This window comes from Xyrauchen texanus, chromosome 17, assembly GCF_025860055.1.
Source record: "Xyrauchen texanus isolate HMW12.3.18 chromosome 17, RBS_HiC_50CHRs, whole genome shotgun sequence".
NCBI lineage: Eukaryota > Metazoa > Chordata > Actinopteri > Cypriniformes > Catostomidae > Xyrauchen > Xyrauchen texanus.
Genome location: NC_068292.1, coordinates 17,849,471 through 17,869,485, shown reverse-complemented (window position 1 = coordinate 17,869,485; position 20,015 = coordinate 17,849,471). Strand labels below are relative to the sequence as shown.

General features: G+C 45.0%; 1 protein-coding gene across 2 annotated transcripts in view; it reads right to left on the bottom strand.

Moving 5' to 3' along the window:
* LOC127657593 (beta-chimaerin-like) overlaps positions 1-20,015 on the bottom strand; it is a 75,903-nt gene that overhangs the window by 21,063 nt on the left and 34,825 nt on the right. For both annotated transcript variants that reach the window (XM_052146450.1, XM_052146451.1), the window contains exons 3-6: positions 15,295-15,350; positions 15,029-15,060; positions 14,049-14,162; positions 7,113-7,383 (exon numbers count right to left, since the gene is read on the bottom strand). In XM_052146450.1, the coding sequence (XP_052002410.1) occupies positions 7,113-7,383; positions 14,049-14,162; positions 15,029-15,060; positions 15,295-15,350 (473 nt within the window). The remainder of the gene's footprint in view (positions 1-7,112; positions 7,384-14,048; positions 14,163-15,028; positions 15,061-15,294; positions 15,351-20,015) is intronic.

Sequence of the window (20,015 nt, the reverse complement as noted above, 5' to 3'; positions counted from 1 at the left end):
ACGACCGTGGTGGGTCTCATCAGCAAGAACAACGAGTCAGCATACAGAGAGGAGGTGCAGCGGCTGACGAACTGGTGTAGAGCCAACAACCTGTCCCTGAATGTCGACAAAACAAAAGAGATGGTTGTTGACTTTAGGAGAGCACAAGGTGAACATCGACGGCTCCTCTGTGGAGATCGTCAAGAGCACCAAATTCCTTGGTGTTCACCTGGCGGAGAACCTCACCTGGTCCCTCAACACCAGCTCTATCACCAAGAAAGCCCAGCAGCGTCTCTACTTTCTTCGAAGGCTGAGGAAAGCACATCTCCCAACCCCCATCCTCACTACATTCTATAGAGGGACTATTGAGAGCATCCTGAGCAGCTGCATCACTGCCTGGTTTGGGACTTGCACCGTTTCGGACCGCAAAGCCCTGCAGAGGATAGTGAGGACAGCTGAGAAGATCATTGGGGTCTCTCTTCCCTCCATCAAAGACATTTACAAAAAACACTGTATCCATAAAGCAACCAGCATTGTGGACGACCCCACACACCCCTCACACAAACTCTTTACCCTCCTCCCATCTGGCAAGAGGTACCGAAGCATTCGGGCCCTCACGGCCAGACTGTGTAACAGCTTCTTCCCCAAGCCATCAGACTTCTCAATACTCAGAGACTGGTTTGACACACACGTGTCCTGAGTTGCACTTTAATTACTGTCACTTTATAACTGTCTGCTACCTCAATAACTGCTATGTGCATAGAACATTATCTCATAGTATGTTATGTTTACATTTTAGAAACTGTCATCTTTTTGCACTACTGAGTACTGGTCGGCGCTGCACTGTCTATTGTCCTGTTCATTGTCAGTAATTTGTTGTACTGTCCCGTACTTTTTGCACATGTTTGCACGTGCACTTTATATAGGTATATATAGGTAGTTTATATAGGGATTTTTTTTCGTTTTGTAGTCTCATGTGGTCCTATGTTGGTCCTTTGTTGTTTTTATGTAGCACCATGGTCCTGGAGGACCGTTGTCTCGTTTTGCTGTGTACTGTACTAACTGTATATGGTTGAAACGAAAATAAAAACCACTTGACTTGACTTGAACTACATCTTCTCACACATACTAATAAGGACTTTTCAAACTCTGCTCCACTGTGCTTCACTGAAACCTGGCTGAGTGAAGCCATTCCGGACAGCGCATTACATCTGCCGGGCTTCCAGCTGTTCAGAGCGGATCGCATCGCGGAGTTAATGGGGAAAACGAGAGGCGGTGGAACATGCTTTTACATCAACGAAAGTTGGTGTACAGATGTAACAACACTAAAGAGGATGTGCTGTCCTAATCTGGAAGCGCTCTTTATTAACTGTAAGCCGTTCTACTCGCCGCGGGAGTTTTCTTCGTTTATTCTGGTGAGTGTTTACATTCCTCCTAACGCGTCTGGGAACTTAGCGCTGCAACAGCTGGCTGATCAAATCTCAGACACAGAACAACAATACCCAGACTCAGTCATTATTATTCTTGGGGACTTTAACAAAACAAATCTCACACGTGAACTGCCCAAATACAGACAGCACATTACATGCCCCACCAGAGACAGAAATAGACTGGATCACTGCTATACAACATTAAAGGATGCATATCGCTCTGTCCCACCTGCAGCTTTGGGACTCTCTGATCACTGGTCTGGTTCATCTTCTGCCGACCTACAGGCAGAAATTAAAATCAACAAAGCCAGTTGTAAGGACTTTAAGGAGATGGACTATTGAAGCAGAGCTGGAACTACAAGCCTGCTTTGACTGCACTGATTGGAGTGTTTTTGAAGCTGCAGCTACAGACCTGGACGAGCTCACAGATACTGTTACATCATACATCAGTTTCTGTGAGGATATGTGCATCCCTACTAGGACATTTTTGTCATTCAACAATGATAAACCATGGTTCACAGGGAAACTCAGACAGCTTCGTCATGCCAAAGAGGAGGCTTACAGGGGTGGGGATAGAGTCTTGTATAATCAGGCCAGGAACACACTGAATAAGGAAATCAGAGTGGCTAAAAGAAGCTACTCTGAGAAGCTGAAAAGCAAGTTTTCAGCTAACGACCCTGCATCAGTGTGGAGTGGCCTGAAACAACTTACTAATTACAGGACTCCTACCCCCAACCCTGTGGCGGACCAACGACTGGCTGACGACCTGAATGTGTTTTACTGCAGATTTGAAAGGCCCGATTTCACACCCCACATGCACTCGGATCTTCATTTCACACAACCATTAACACCTCCTGCAACCCCCCTCCTCCCCCCTCCTGCTACACCACCTGCACTCAAGATCTGTGAGGACGATGTGTGCCGTGTCTTTCGGAAGCAAAGGACAAGGAAGGCTCCAGGACCAGATGGCATCTCACCAGCTTGCCTTCGTTCCTGTGCTAACCAACTGGCCCCCATCTTCACTCAGATCTTCAATAGATCACTGGAGCAGTGTGAAGTCCCATGCTGCTTCAAACGCTCAGTTATTATCCCCGTCCCTAAGAAACCTAAAATCACAGGACTTAATGACTACAGACCTGTCGCCCTGACATCTGTGGTCATGAAGTCATTTGAGAGACTGGTGTTGGCCCACCTGAAGGACATCACTGGAACCTTTCTGGACCCCCTTCAATTTGCTTATCGAGCAAACAGGTCTGTGGATGATGCAGTCAACATGGGTTTGCATCATATCCTGCAACATCTGGACAGACCGGGGACATACGTTAAGGATCCTTTTTGTGGACTTCAGCTTGGCTTTCAACACAATCATACCAGATATACTCCGGACTAAGTTAAACCAACTCCCTGTTCCCACCTCTACCTGTCAGTGGATTACCAGCTTTCTGACGGACAGGCAGCAGATTGTGAGGCAGGGAAAATTCACTTCCACCACCTGTACCATCAGCACTGGTGCCCCCCAGGGATGTGTGCTCTCCCCACTTCTATTCTCCCTGAACACCAATGACTGCACCACCAAGGACCCCTCTGTCAGGCTCCTGAAGTTTGCAGATGACACCACTGTCATCGGCCTCATCCGAGATGATGATGAGTCTGCATATAGAAAGGAGGTTGAACGGCTGGCTTTCTGGTGCAGTCAAAACAACCTGGAGCTGAACACGCTCAAAACAGTGGAGATGATTGTGGACTTTAGGAGGAACACCCCAACATTGTCCCCCCTCACCATTCTAAACAGCACTGTGGCAGCAGTGGAGTCATTCAGGTTCCTGGGCACTAGCATCTAACAGGACCTGAAGTGGGAGATACACATCGACTCCATTGTGAAAAAGGCCCAGCAGAGGTTGTACTTCCTTCGACTGCTGAGGAAGTTCAACCTGCCACCAGTGCTGCTGAAACAGTTCTACTCAGCAGTCATTGAGTCTGTCCTCTGCACTTCAATAACTGTCTGGTTTGGTGCAGCTACGAAATCAGACATCAGAAGACTACAAAGGACAGTTCGGTCTGCTGAGAGGATTATTGGTTGCCCCCTGCCCCCCCTTCAAGAACTATACACTTCCAGAGTTAGGAAAAAGGCTGGTAAAATCACTCTGGACCCCACTCACCCTGCCCACTACCTTTTTGAACTGTTGCCTTCTGGCCGGCGCTTCAGAGCTCTGAACACCAGAACCGTCAGACACAGGAACAGTGGCCATCCATCTAATGAACAATTAAATTGCCCCATTGAGAATAATTATGTGCAATAAACAGCTTAATTTTAATTTATATTATCCAACATATCCACTTCTGCCATTACTTACATTGCTCTGTACATAATATACAGGTTTTTGTTCTTTATATAACAGATTGTATTAGATTTGCACTACGTGTGTGTATGTGGGTGTGTATGAAGGTGAGTGTATGTACGTATATGTATAATTATTTATTTTGTGTTCTTTTTTGTTTTTAATTACCTATGTCTTGCTGCTGTTTTTTGGTATTGTTTGTATTGTTGACTGGAAGCTCCTGTCACCTAGACAATTTCCTTGTATGTGTAAGCATACTTGGCAATAAAGCTGATTCTGATTCTGAAATATAAATAGCCTTAAATATAGGTACATAGCAATTCACATCATTATAATATAATTGTAGCTCATAAAGACACAAATGTGATTCTAGTAAGTGTGCATGAATTTTTAACAACACAGTAACAAAATGCACAGCAAATATGAAATCATAACTGCACAGTTATTATCATGAAATCTTCTCAATGATCAGGCAGCACATTGTGATTTTGAGTGGATGAAAAGTGAGAAAGTACAATGAAACGGATGCTTGAACAAAACCCTGAAAATACATTCTGTATAATCTGATATAGTTAATCAGCTAATTAATTAACTATTAAGTGCTGTAAATGGGGGGGCCTGCTGCCAATCCCAGAGCGTTTGAAAATATCTGTGTAGGTTTAGCGTTACGCTGTCAAGCAAACGTGTTTTCTGTTATTAATAGATTTACCTTTGAGTTGGATTCACGGTCTACAGCTTCCTTCCGTCCTGTTCCATTTCCCTGGAGACAGGGGAACATTCCCACAAGACCGGCTCCCCGGTCAAGGGGTTCTCTGCTTCCACACACCCTGTCTCTCTTTTCATCCCTGGTGAAGGAGTCTGCTGCCATGAGTGTGGGCACGAGGCTTGGGGTGGTCTGCTGGAGTTGTGAGGATCTGGGTCATGTTAGAGAGCAGTGCCCGGTAATGGAGTTGGGGGCCTTGATCTAGATCCCCAACACACCACAGACCACCCTCGATCGGGAAGGGGCGTATTAAATACCTGCGCGTATTAAGGGGGTACATACCAAGCCTTGGTGGATTCAGGTTGTAATCAAACCTCCATTCATCAATGCTTGGTTCAAAATGGTGCATTGGAGGCAAATAATCGGTGAAGGTGAGGTGTGTGCACGGGGATATTCATGGTTATCCTATAGTGACCGTCACGGTAAAGCAAAATATTGAGGCGGTGGCTAGTCCTCGCCTCAGCTATCCGCTAATTTTGGGAACTAATTGGCTGGTTTTTCGATCGTTATTGAAGGAGCTGTGTGTTGATGGGCTGGGGAGGTGCGGCCTGGGAGTCAGGCTGATGCTGGGGAAGGGGTGGTATCCTCCTCCCCCACACTTAGGGAATTCCCAGTAGGGGATTTCCTGCCATAGCAGTTACGAGACGAAACCCTGAAGCATGCATTTGACCAAGTGAAAGTGACTGATTGTAAATTTCTCCAGTCAACATCTCTCTGCACAACATCTCAGCACAGAGTGTTGCGGAGGCACTCTTCAAAATTATCTCTCAAGTGGGGATTCTGAAAGAAATCCTCACTGATCATGCCACTGTTTTTATGTCACATACACTATGCAAGCTGTACAAATGATTGGGTATTAAATCAATACGGACAAGCGTATACCATCCACAAATGAAAGGCTTGGTTGAACAATTTAATAAGATCTTAAAGAATATGATTCATAAGTTCATGCACGAAGATGCTCAGAACTAAGAGCCCCTCGATTGCTGGTAATTGCTGTTTCTGTGTTCACAGTGAGAAACAGGGGAATTAAAAAGGGGCCAGACCTCAGAGCAGGAGAGAGCCCAGCTGACAAGTCGTGTGTGTTGGCCGCTGCCATTCCCAGAGTGTTTGAGTGTATCTGTGAAGCATTAGCATTATGCCATCAAGCAAACCTTTTTTCTGTTCTTAATCAATTTACCTTTGAGTTGGATTCACTGTGTGCCCCACGTTTTCATTCCTTGAACCTTGCTACACTTGTCTTTCCTATTAAAAAAGGAAGTTGGTGCAGGATATATCGAAGGACCCACAAATAGCCTTTACTTTTTTTTAAAAACCGTGAATATGATTTACTATTTGCTTCTGCTAGTCAGAAGTAGGTGCTATAAGAGGGAGAGACATTCTCATTCTAAAAAGCATTTGATTGGATCAATTGAAAGATAATAATATTTAATATATAATAATTTTAATATATTTGTTCTATTTTACCAGAAGAGAAATTACATAAAATTTAGAGGCGTATTTGTGCTAAAAGTTAATTTTGTCAACTTTTATGAGTGGACTACCATATAGATGACCACAGAGCTACTGGACTAAATGCCAAAAACTACACTTTTGATTCCAAGGGTTGTTTAAAAGCAAAGTCCAGACAGTATGAACTGATATTTAATCTCTGAAGACCTGTCTTTATGAGATACAACGTTTAAAAAAAAAAAGAGCAAGAAATAAGAACTGGGCATGTAATACATTTTGAGTTTACTGACAGCACACAGGAAACACACAGGTAAGACCAGCAGTGTTGGACACACACATACACATACACACGTATTCAGTATGACCTTTGTAATGGCTGCCCTCTAGTGGACACTATCTGAACAAGCCACTGACTGATCTACAAATTGTTACTGTATAAACAAATCTACAAATTGTTTCTGAATGTGAAAAATTCATACACATACAGACATCTCACAGCATTATCTTTCATGAAAGATGCACACTCTGATGCACCACCCTGAAACACTCAAACATTTCTAATGTTCTCAATGTCCTGCACACACAGAATTGGTCCAAATAAATTTTGTCCAAATAACATCTAAAAAATATTGGTGAAAATGAGCCATCCTAAACTGGGTAAACGAGACAATGCCTAAATAAAAAAAATCCTGCTTTTTCTCTTCACAGATATAGAGATGTCAATCCACAGAGCATTTCATGTTATTCTAACAACCTCACTGACATTTGCATGTAAATGTCATCTCAGAAACCAACTATGGCTCCTTTAAACAAACTGAATTTTTTTTTTTCAAATTATTTTTTTTTTATTCAGGGTTTGCATGTACTGTCATGTTTTACCTTGGAATTCACCAAAGGAATTATGCAAATCAGGTAAATGTACAAACATGGCCAAAACAATCTGTGCTGATCGCAATTTTTAAAGGGCAAATCTTCACACTTACAGGGACTGTACAGTGTTGCTCTACCCCTGTGATGCAGGTGGCTGAATTGTCTCGTTCAAATTCAGAAAGTGGATAAGAATTAGTATTCACAGCACAGATTTTAGCACAGATAGCGCCTGATTAAACTATATTAAAGAAAAAGATGCATGGTTTTATGCTGAAATACCTTGTCATCCTGCTGGAAAGTAACTCTTTTAGGCTCAAAGCGGGTTCGACTGAGACGGTGTGTGAATCTGTCCCTCAGGAGAGAAGTGTAGCCCAGGTGATGGTAGATGGGGTTTGTGGTCATCTTGGCGATGTATTCGGCTGCCTTGGTCTCAATATAGAGAGTGATGAGACCGTCTGTAACCAGATCATGCACAGACTCAAAACGCTTCTCTCCCACAAAGTGCTTTCCATCATAAAAGAGGCGGTAGTTCAGTGTCTGGCTTCCGAATCTGAGTGACAGACAAGAAATATTGTTTTAGAGAAATGAATTAATGGATGGATGAATGTACAGTGGAGCAGAAAAAAATCAGCACACTATTGCTTCCAAATATATTCTGTATATAAATTGCAATAAATTAATATACACTACCAGTTAAAAGTTTTGAAACACTTGACTGAAATGTTTCTCATGATCATAAAAATCTTTTGAACTGAAGGTGCATGCTTAAATGTTTGAAATGAGTTCCCCTTCTGTCGCTCTCTCCACGTTGTGTCAGAGAAGCGACACTAAGGGTCTCTCTTTAGCGCCGATATTCACCTCTGAACTATGAAAAAAGGCCAATAACGGGGCGCTTTTGCCGGGTAAATCCCCTCGAAACCTCCCGCCTCCCCGGCACGCTTGCCTGCTTCCCGCGAGCTCGGGATTAGTGTGGCCCACTTAACGGCCTACCGTCCGGTCCCTCGAACTCCCCGGCATTGGATGATGACATCACCGCTGCATCGGAGAGCGTAACAGCGGCATCGGATGCGGATAACTCGCCTGGGCCGCCACCTTTGGGTCCCCGCCCAGTCTGAGCCTGACGCACGAAGGTCCGCTATCCTTCCCCGGGCTTAATTGGTTCCGCAGACATGCGCGCCACCCACAGCCGCGCCCCCCCGGATCCCTTCCCGGACGTGCATGACGAGCTGAGCAAGCCCGCTCTCGCTACCCTCGGTGGTAGAACTGTCCCAAACCGCTCCCCCCTGACACCATAGCCCCCTCCTGCAAGTCCACCGGGCCAGGGCACTCCAAAATCTGCACTTGGGTAGTCCTGTTCTTGACATGCTTCAGGAACTGCACTCAAACAGGCGATGGCCACTCCGTGGTCCAGAAATGCAACGATGGACTGGCAGTACAGGAGGCAGACAAAGCACGCTTTCTCAAATGCCCCCGTCTCCCAGTTCCGTCCATTCGGCGACGCCACTTGACGACTTCGCTCAGCAGATCTCAGTGGTGAAGAAACAGATGAAGGCTATTTTCACACATCTTGCCCTGACGGAAACCTGCCGCCAGGGGCCATGCACTGTCTGCTCGCCGAGGGCGCCCTCCTGTGGCTTTCAAGGAAGAAAGAAAGTGGCGCTCCGCCTCAACTAACAAGTGAGTGGGCCCAGCTCTCAGCCCCAGCGTCGAGCTCCCCGCAGAAGTTGGACGCCCATTGTCTCACGGACCCCCTTGAGGACCCTGAAGGCTCCCAGGCGCCCCTGAGTTGACCGACCCAGAGACCGAGACAGTAGCTCCGAAGCTGGTAAGACCACTCCGTTCCCCGGTGGAGGGCCGGAAGGAGAATATTTTGTTATATTCTTAACACACTATAGAGCTATTTCCTTGTAGTCTCTGGGTCACCTGGCCCGCAAATGCCGTTCTCACGGCACTCTGCTTTCAGGCCTCAACAGTCCCGGCTTCCCGGACGCGGTGCCCCCGCCCTCAGCCCCACGACTGTTCCCCGGCCGGCCGTTCAGACAAGTTCAGAGGACGCCAGCGTCGGACCTCCTCCTCGGTCATGAACCCACCCCCGCCGGGTGCGCGGAGCAAGGTAAGTGCTTTGAGTTTGCTCTCAGCACCAGAGCCTTGGGATGCCACGCTGCCCCCCGACGCCGCGTTACCTGTTCCGCACCGCTGCGAAGCCCCGCCGGGTACGTCCAAAATTCTCGTCCCCTTGGTGCCTCTAACACGGAGCTTAGAGGCGTGGCTTTCACTGCCCAACCAGTCGTGATGGCTGCACCGGACCATTCGACTCGGTTACGCAATTCAGATTGCCAGGTCTCCGCCCCACTTCGTGGGCGTTCAATTCTCCGCAGTGCACGACAGACACGCTCAGTCCCTGCGCGAAGAAATCGCCTCCCTTTTAATCAAGGACGCGATAGAGCCTGTCCCTCCAACCAAAACGAAGAAGGGTTTCTACAGCCCTTACTTCGTTGTACCCAAGAAAGGCGGCGGCATACGACCGATCTTGGACTTGCGAGTTTTCAATCGGACCTTGTCCAAACTCCCGTTCAAAATGCTCACCCAGAAACAAATTCTATCTGGCGTCCGGCATCTAGATTGGTTCGCAGCAATGGACCTGAAGGACGCGTACTTCCACGTCTCGATTCTCCCTCGACCCTTTCTGCGGTTCGCGTTCGACGGCCAGGCATATCAGTACAAAGTCCTCCCCTTCGGCCTGTCTCTGTCCTCTCGCGTCTTCACGAAGGTCGCATAGGCGGCTCTTGCCCCGCTCCGAGGAGCTGGCATACGCATACTCAATTACCTCGACGATTGGCTCATTCTGGCCTCCTCGCGTGAATTACTATGCGCACACAGAGACCAGGTGCTCAAGCACCTCGGCCGTTTAGGGTTTCAGGTCAACTGGGAGAAGAGCAACCTCACCCCGGTCAAGAGCATCTCTTTTCTCGGTTTGGAGTTAGACTCAGTCTCAATGACAGCACGTCTCTCCAACGAGCGTGCTCAGTCAGTGCTGGAATGCCTCGCTTCCTTCAAGCCAGGCACTGTGGTCCCTTTAAAACGTTTCCAACAGCTCCTTGGGCATATGGCATCCTCCGCGGCGGCTGCGCCGCTGGGGTTGATGCATCTGAGACCACTTCAGCACTGGCTCCAGACTCGAGTTCCGAGACGAGCATGGCGCCGCGGCACGCACAAGGTGAAAGATACCACTACCTGCCGCCAAGCCTTCAAACCCTGGACAGACCTCTGCTTTCTAAGGGCAGGAGTGCCCTTGCAACAGGTGTCCCGACTTGTTCTGGTTACGACCGACGCTTCCAAACTGGTTTGGGGCACCGTTTGCAACGGGCGCGCAGCCGCAGGCCGGTGGAACCGAGGCCCACTGCGTTGGCACATCAACTGCCTAGAGCTGCTGGCTGTTTTTCCTGCTCTAAAGAGGTGTCTTCCGCTAATTCGGGGCAAGCACGTCCTAGTCAGGAAGGACAGCACCACGGTGGTGGCCTACATAAACCGCCAAGGCGGAGTACGCTCCCTCCACATGTCACAGCTCGCCAGTCGTCTCCTCCTTTGGAGCCAGCAGCGACTCAAGTCACTGCGCGTCACTCACATTCCCGGCAACCTCAATGTGATAGCGCGTCCACTATCAAGACAAAGCTTGCCCGGCGGAGAGTGGAGGCTCCACCCCCAGTCGGTCCAGCTAATTTGGGACAGGTTCGGCGAGGCCCAGGTAGACCTGTTTGCCTCCCAGGAAACCTCCCACTGCCCGCTCTGGTATGCCCTCACAGAGGCTCCCCTCAGGACAGATGCTCTGGCGCACAGCTGGCCCGCGGGGCTGCGCAAGTACGCTTTTCCCCCAGTGAGCCTTCTTGCACAGGTGCTATGCAAGGTCAGGGAGGACAAGGAGCAAGTCACTCTGGTGGCCCCCTACTGGCCCACCCGGACGTGGTTCTCGGATCTCACGCTCCTCACGACAGCCCCTCCCTGGCGAATTCCCCTGAGGAAGGATCTTCTTTCTCAGGGACGGGGCACGCTCTGGCATCCTCACCCAGACCTCTGGAACCTCCATGTCTGGCCCCTGGACGGGACGCGGAAGAGCTAGCCGGCCTACCACCGGCCGTCATAGACACTATCAACCAAGCCAGAGCCCCTTCGACCAGGCATCTTTACGCCCTAAAGTGGCGTCTGTTCGCAGACTGGTGTTCTTCCCGAGCCGAAGACCCACAGAAGTGCGTGGTTAGGTCATTGCTCGTGTTTCTACCAGAGAGGCTGGAGAGGAGGCTGTCCCCCTCCACCCTCAAGGTGTATGTCACCGCTATTGCGGCCCACCACGACACGGTAGACGGCAAGTCTCTTGGTAAGCACGACTTAATTGTCAGGTTCCTAAAAGGTGCCCGGAGGTTGACTCCCTCCCGGCCTAACCTGTTCCCCTCCTGGGATCTCTCGGTTGTCCTCACGGGACTCCAGAGACCCCCCCTTCGAGCCGCTAGACTCAGTTGGACTCAGGGCCCTCTCTCTCAAGACCGCCCTGCTGATCGCGCTCACCTCCATCAAGAGGGTCGGGGACCTGCAAGCGTTCTCTGTTAGTGACTCTTGCCTGGAGTTCGGTCCGGCAGTCACTTTCGTGATCTTAAGGCCGCGACCGGGCTATGTGCCCAAGGTTCCTACCACACCCTTCAGGGATCAGGTAGTGAACCTGCAAGCGCTGCCCCGGGAGGAGGCAGACCAAGCCCTTTCACTGCGGTGGCCAGTACATGCTTTACGTATCTATCTGGACCTCTGGACCACTAGACGCTCTGAGCATCTCTTGTCTGCTTTGGAGGACAGCAGAAAGGGAACGCTGTCTCCAAGAAGAGACTCGCCCACTTTCCTTGGCTAATCACACCCAGGCCGTGCCCCCCCTTGCGGGTCCGAGCTCACTCCACCAGGAGTGTTGCATCCTCGTGGGCACTGGCTAGGGGCACCGCCTTAGCAGACATCTGTAGAGCAGCGGGCTGGGTAACACCTAACACTTTTGTGAGATTTTATAATTTCCGAGTTGAGTCAGTATCATCCCGTGTTTTCTCAGGTCCAAGCCCGTAGAACTCGGTAGCACGCTGACGATCTGACCGGGTGAACCACTAGCGCCCTTTCCCCCTAACCAAGGGAAAACAGTGCGCCTCTGTTCCCAGGAGATCCCATTTTTTGGGCCACTGGTTGACTCCTCCCTAGCCCTCGCGGGTCCGCAGTTCAGCGGAGGAACTCGCCGACCCAAACCACTGCGTGGTACCGCAAGCTACCCTGTACTGGTATAGGTGCTCCACAGGTAAGGCCTCCTGTTCGAATTCCCCTGTGTGTAATGCCACGGTACTGTCCCCTCACGAAGCTGACTCCCGTCTCTCCCTTAGGCAGTTACAGCTGCCTCGGTCGCCGTGCTGTATGCTTCCCCCCTCTACGAGGCTGGATCTACCACCGCACCAACTTTTCCACATAGGTCCTAAGTTAAGCCATCTGATGTATTTGCCACTAAAATTTGCCTCCCTCCCGGTAGGTGTGGCCTCCGCAGGGTCTTCTCCGCCCTGAATGAGGGCTAAGACCCCCTTCCCTCAATGCGTGTAAGGGCCCCGGCCGTAGTTGCTCTATGCGAGAAACATAGAGAGAAAAGAGGCCCAGCCAGGCTGGCCCATTCCCATGTTGGCCATCACCTTGTTCCCCCCTCCAGGGTAACGATAAGGAGTCTGTTGGCTTAAATGGGGCATTGGGGAAGGGTACGTGCAGCCTGATACAGTTGGTCGTTCTACACGTAAGAATACCTGCTCGCTCCTGTATCAGCAGTTCACGTACACGGCTCAGCGCATGGCACTTTAAGTGGACCCCTAGTGTCGCTTCTCTGACACAACGTGGATAGAGACAGAAGGGGAACGTCTAGGTTATGTATGTAAACTCCGTTCCCTGATGGAGGGAACGAGACGTTGTGTCTCCCCTGCCACGTCGCTGAGCCATTTCCGGCTCCTCAGAAAAATCCTGAATGAACTCCCGTATTTGCGCCACTTAAATACCCGTATGTCCGGGGGCGGGACATGCAAATACTGGTTGCCAACTCTCATTGGCCTTTTTTCATAGTTCAGAGGTGAATATCGGCGCTCAAGGGAGACCCCTAGTGTCGCTTCTTTGACACAACGTCTCGTTCCCTCCATCAGGGAACGGAGGTTACATACGTAACCTAGACGTTTTGTAGACAAAAATATCATTGTGCCAACATATACATTTATTTCATTATAAAAACTAAAATGTAATTAAAACATCTTTTTTATATTTTTTTTATTGATGACTTGGACCAAATAATAAAGAAAAGCAGCCAATAAGTGCCAACATATAGTTGGAACTCCTTCAATACTGTTTTAAAAGCATCCCAGGCTGATACCTGTAAAATTCTTTGAAGATGCTAAAATATAACCCTTAAATATTTAGTTTAGTCACAACATAATTCCCATAGTCCCATTTATGTTATTCCATAGTTTTGATGACTTTACTATTATTCTATAATGTGAAGATAAAAAGTATAATAAAGATTATGGGTTTCAAATCTTATGACCGGTAGTGTATATTAATAAATACATACTTTTGTTGTACAACAAATATGATGTTTTGATGTTTGCTTGTTGTTATTTTAGATGAGTGCCTATATTAACTATACTTCAGATGTGCATCATGTTATACATTATGTGTCATTGCGACATGTTCATTTCAGGCAAACCAGAGAAATCCAGTAAAGGCTTTTGCTGAAATGTTTACTTTTCAAATGATTTTACGGAGTGGTGATTTTCTTTTAAAGCTGCAAGTAAAACTTTTGGATGATTGACAGATGCAATGGATGTTTGATTGATTCACAGTTGTTATAAAAAATAAAAAAAAGAATCGTCAAGTTGTCAAATTTGTATAGGTTATCACATTAGTTTTAAATATTTAAGAATGATAGGGCAGATGAGCGTTTAAGCTACAAATGCGATGTGGCCACATGCATTTTCGGACACCTCTGAATGTAGTTTGAGAGATCTGATCACAAAACATTTTGGACAATATACACATGTATTTAGTGTTTTCCATTTGTGACCGGATCGGCCGAAATAAATGTAAATACCAGGTGTGGTTATAGTGTATAGAGGATGAATGTACCAAAAAAAACGTAGGTATAGTGAATGGATGGATGGACGAGTGTACCTCAAGGCAAGTGTGTATGTTCCTGGTTGTCTCTGACTCTCTCTGATGAGGTAAGCACCTTCAGTCCCTGCCAGCAGTTCATCAGCACACTCTCTGGAAATCAGACCATGGAACCTGTACACAGACACCATGATATACCCTGGTGTGGACACACACACACACACACACACACACACACACACACATATTCACATGCGCACACACTCTCACTCAGCTGACACAATACAAAACTTTCTCTCTCTCCCTCATCTACACTTTTAGATATCAACAACCATCCGCACACCGGAACATAGATCAATGTGCATCACATCTCATTTCAGTCTTAAAGGACCAGTTCATCTAAAAAAAGAATGAACTGACTGCCATGCCATTCCAAATGCGTACTTTCTTTCTGCTACGGAACACAAAATGTACATTTCTGAGAATATCCTGGTGAAAGGGGATTGGGTCAATCGAACACCAAAATGACAAAAAAACATAAAAAAAAGTAGTCCATAAAAGTCCACATGATTTGTGAGCTATATTGCAAGCTTTGTGTTTTAGGGTTAGAAGGTTAGAAATGTAAATGTTTATTTACTGAAAATCCTCTCCTCCGAAGTCATATCAAATCATAAATAGCGCCATTGCCTTCAGTGATGTTTGGTCATGAGACACACAAGAACCAATTGTATTTTGCCATTAATTATATAAAATGGTGTTGGCACTTTGTTTTGTCATTTTGGAGCCAGTTTCCATTCACTTCCATTATATGAAATGTAATGAAAGTATATAAAATTCACATTTATGTTCCACGGAAGATGAAAGAAAACTATACGGGTTAGGAACAACATGAGGGTGAGTAAATGGTGACAGAATTAACATTTTTGGATTAACTTTTCCTTAAAATTATAAATTCTGCATCTGCACACAACTTTCATACACATTATTGGATGCATAGAGAGTTATATATAAGGTAGAAAACAATAAAGTTGGACACTCACTCTCTACCATAGTACTTGGGTCTGCTCTCCATCTAAAATCCAGAAAGAAAGAGAGGGGGAGAGAAAGACATTGATTAAGAAATACAATTGCAACACAAAATTACCCTCCTTTTCTAACAGGATGAGCAGCAGTTTCAAGAGCAGAGAGACTGGTGCTGACAGTCAGAACATCTGCTGCAGTATTTAGTGAAGATATGCTGACTGAGTCAATATGAGTCATGTTTGATAAACCTTGGGAGTGTTTACACACATTTTCCTCTACTCACCTCCTGAGGACATGTGATCCTCTTTGGTCTTGGTGTTTCCTGCTGTAGCTGATACACTGACAATAAATGAACAATAAAAGAAAAAGATATTTAGAGCTTGTGACTTAAGGTTCTCCTCAATTGGAAGACCAAAGCCTTCAGCAGTTTTGAAGATCATTCAAAACTGCACAACTCACTAATCAGAACAATGCAATACAGTGGATGCACATGATGTCCGATCTAGATTTCCAACATTTTGGAGTTTTGCCTCTTGAATAATTAGTAAAAATTAATTAATTAATTAATTAATTAATTAATACTTTTAAATGCAGAATTATAATTTTAGCAGCATCATTTATAGTATTTATTCCATTGGTTTCGTTTTTTGTTATTTTCTCCCATTTTCTCCCCAATTTGGCATGCAAAATTACCAATGTGATCTAGGTTCTCAAGGTGGCAGAGGACTTATCTCAGTTGCCTCCATGTCTCAGACCGTCAATCCGTGCATTTTATCATGTGGCTTGTTGAGCACATTACCACGGAGACGTGGTGCGTGTGGAGACTTCACTCTATTCTCCGCGGCATCCATGCACAACTCATAATGTGGCCCACCGAGACCGAGAACTACATTATAGCCACCACGAGGAGGTTAACCCAACGTGACTCTACCCACCCTAGCAACTGGGCCAATTGGTTGCTAGGAAGCCTGACTGGAGTCACTCAGAATGCCCTGGTATATTATTTATTCTATCTTTCATTTTTATGTTACTGTGGAAAGATGCTGGCATAATTACAGAGCTATGTATAAACACAGAATACTCTATACATGATTGTGCTTTATATTTGTGCAAAATAAAGCATTGTGGGAAAACAGATTTTGCAATATTTCCAATATTCAGTACAGTTTAGTAGTTCAGAAGATAATCATTAATATCATTACTAAAATAATACCCAACCTGATGTGTTACAGAGACCATCTCAGATTATATGCGTGTCCTTCTCGCAAAAGACCATGAGCATGCAAGACTGAGGAAAAGGGCACACAAAGCTCATGCTGCTGTGTTTGGCATTTTGTGTCATTATTAATATATATGTGTGTCTGTTACCACAATTTCAAATGTGAATTGTTGTTCTTTTCTTGCTCAACTGCTATTTAAATAGTTTATGTTCTCGAATATACTTGGAATATACTGAGACATACTAAGCCTTGTGATGATTATTTGTTCAAAAGTTTTATATGCTATTAATAGACAATTAGTTGTTAATTCAATAATCCTGCTTGATTTGAAGATGGACCTAATTGGTTTATTATGGCCCTTTATGGTTTAGCATGATCGGTTACATAATATCTAACGGTCTACATACTGTTCGTTTTTATCAGTGTATCAATTTAGTGTCTATACCAAGGTTTTAGAGGTGTTATCATGCCAATGCTGAAAAATCTGACATCAAGCCAACCCTAATACTGTTAGATATTAATCCATTAGGTCTGAGCTTGAGCATACAAACCCACTAACACTGTGCAGTCAGGTAAAGCTACACTGTTTTATAAAAGTGGAATGGGTAATATTAGCAAAGCAATTGAAAAACGAACACTGTGCAGGAGTTAAACAAATAAATCAACACCAAAATTTGGTCAATATGAGAGTGTAGTACATTAAAGGCCTGTATTTGGCTCAGGGGGAGTTAGCTCAGATTCGCTCATTGTGCTTTTTTTGTTTGAAAATGGAGGTTAATACCAGAAATTCTTCAGGTTATCCTCTATCAATCAGCTTGCAATGGTATGCATTCCTTTGATAGAGGGTCATTCATAATGATAAAAATGGGGATTTTGAACTTCAAGCCATGATTTAAGTCAATAAAGCGAATATACAGTGTTTTTCCTATCAAAATAAACTGATCCAACTTATCAGTCTGTGTCAAGCTGATGCTCTTTACTGAAAGAAAAGTTTAAAAGTCGTTTATATTTATTATTATTATTAATAATCATTATTACTACAGTGAATATAAGACACACCGCTCATTATTCTCAATGTCTGTGGAGTTATGAGCACGCAGCTCATACAGATTAAGATTGCAGTCTTGCAGTCTAAGATTGTGGTTTAATAACCACATTAGGACATATCACGATTGAAATTTGATTAATTGTGCATTGATTTCCCCCCAAATATTTCAAAGTTGTGTGTGAGCATTTGGAAGCAGACGTGTGTCAGTCAGACAGCATTTGAACGGATTCGGTGTTTGGTACTACTGGTACTGTAGAAACACTGGTTTCATGACATCTTTTTATGTTGGTATCGACATGGTACTAAAGTAATAGTACTTTTAACATCACTAGTATGCAGGGTTTTTTTCCCATGGAACACAAAAGGAGAATTTCTTCACACAGGTCTTTTCAATACAATGACAGTTCATAGTGACCACATCTGTTAACGTCTAAAAAGTACATAAAAGCACACAAAAAAGTACTCTATTGGACTTGTGCACTTTATTCCAAGTCTTTTGAAGCCAATTTTGTGTCCTAAACTGCAGTTTGAGAGAAGCACACGAGACATATGGATTGCTTTTAAGGTGCTATTTCTGTAACCATCAGCCCATGAACTGTTTCATGAAAAAGAGCTGCTTCCGAATTCTCCTTTTGTGTTAAACTGAATATAATAATAAAATAAAAAATAAAAATAACAGCATACAGGATTGGAACAACATGAGGGTGAGTTAATGATGTCAGAATTTTCAATTTTGGATGAACCATTCATTTAATAAAGGCATATAGATCAGTGTAAATAGAGCAGCACTAGTGAAATGATCAATACAGGCTCAATAACAGCAGCAGACGTGCTGGGGCAATTTAGCTCCACATGGACTCGACCTACTCTTGAAGACTTTATTAAAAGCTGCTCATCACAGTCTAAGCACAGAGAGAATCTGAACTCACTGCTCAGATTTTTACAGATTTCCACATAAGGCGCAGGAAGGCATTTGATGACAAAGCTAAGTTTTTGTCAGGGAAGCTCAGAACAAGCGCTGAGTTCTGCACAACATACACCAACATGACAAGGATGGAGCCTGATCTAAAAATACTGCATCGGGAGAGTGAAGAGGATGGAAAAAGAAGTGAACCATAGGATTAGCTACAAATAACATGAGAATAATGCTCACAGGTCAGAGAAGCTTTGAGCACAAAGTGGTGCAGAACCCTGATCACCTGCTACAGGTAATGTAACATTCCCAAGAATATTCTCCTGTTTGGAGCACAGAATATTCAATTTCTTCATCAAGTACATTACTGTATAAGCTAATCTGGATCAGGGTATGTGAGTGTATCATTCTGACTGTTAATGCAAATGCATTATGGGCTGGTTGTTATACACATGTGTAACACAGTTGAAGGATGGGCAAGGAGGAGGCGAGAACCGGCTTGTCAACATAAATTATATTTTAATGAGAAACTCAAAAACACATAAACACACATGACGGACATGTCCGTAATTCTCTCTCTCTCCAACAATCGTCACCGGCCGCCTTTATCCCTCGCGCGCCTCATCAGGCTGATTGGGGACCGGGCGCGCGATATTCCGACCGGCCCCGCCCCCCTCCGCTCCACAACATGATGGATTGGCGTAGGAGTGATCTTGGAGTGAGAATGAACAAAGATGCTTTGACTTTAAAAAAAAATCCCTCCAGGCAAAAATCACACAACTACGCTTCACACTCTGCTTCCAGTCTACACTACTTGCTCTGATCAGGATTGTGAAGAGTTTTGCAAGTAGGCTATGAAATATGCCAACTGGATCTAGTTTTGAAACATTTGAAGGGATAGTTTTCCACCAGAAAATAATAATTTATTCACCTCATTTATTGATATCCCAGGTGTGTATGACTTTCTTTCTTCAGCAGAACACATTTGAAGAAAAACTGAAAAATATCTTTGCTCAGTAGGTCCTTAAATTGCAAGTGGATGGTGAGCCGACCTTTGAATCTTTAAGTGCAAAAAAGGATCAATATTTAAGTTATTTTTTAACTATAAACCATCACTTCCGTTAAGCTTCATGAGAGCATTGACTTCACGTGGTCACGTTGGCATATTATGGACACGTAATCTCAAGTTTTTCTCTTGGTTGAGACATCCAGGATAAGCACACAAACGCACCATTGTGAGTTAAGAAACAGAGTGTTGGGAACAAATACATGAAAATGTATTTAAAATAAAAATACAAAATACCTCATGTTTAAATGTATCAAAATTAAATACCAAATACTGTGTGGAAAAAATTATAAAAATAAAATATAGTATTTTGTATCTTGAAAATACCCAAAATACATGTACAATTGGCCATTCAATTAACTCGCTAACGATAGTTAGACTAGCTTGCTAGCTGGTTGCTGACTACTTTTGATTTCCTAGTTTTCTGTTGTTGTAGGGCAAAATCATCAATCTTACAATGTTTAGTGTGACATGCTCACCGACAACCAATTAATAGCCTTTGCGATAATCTTTAGACTCTGTCGAAGTTCTGGCAGTGTCAGAAATTTAGCATTCGTATTGTGTGACTGATATTGCGATGGACAGATGAGATATTCCGCTCCTCTCTTGCACACCAATTCACTGTTTTCAAACCCTTGGAAAGAAATCGTCTAGGTTACTGTTGTAACCTCCGTACCCTGATGGCGGGAACGAGACGTTGTGTTGAATGAAGCAACACTGGGGGTCTTTCTTGCAGGCCTCGGTTACCTCGGAACTT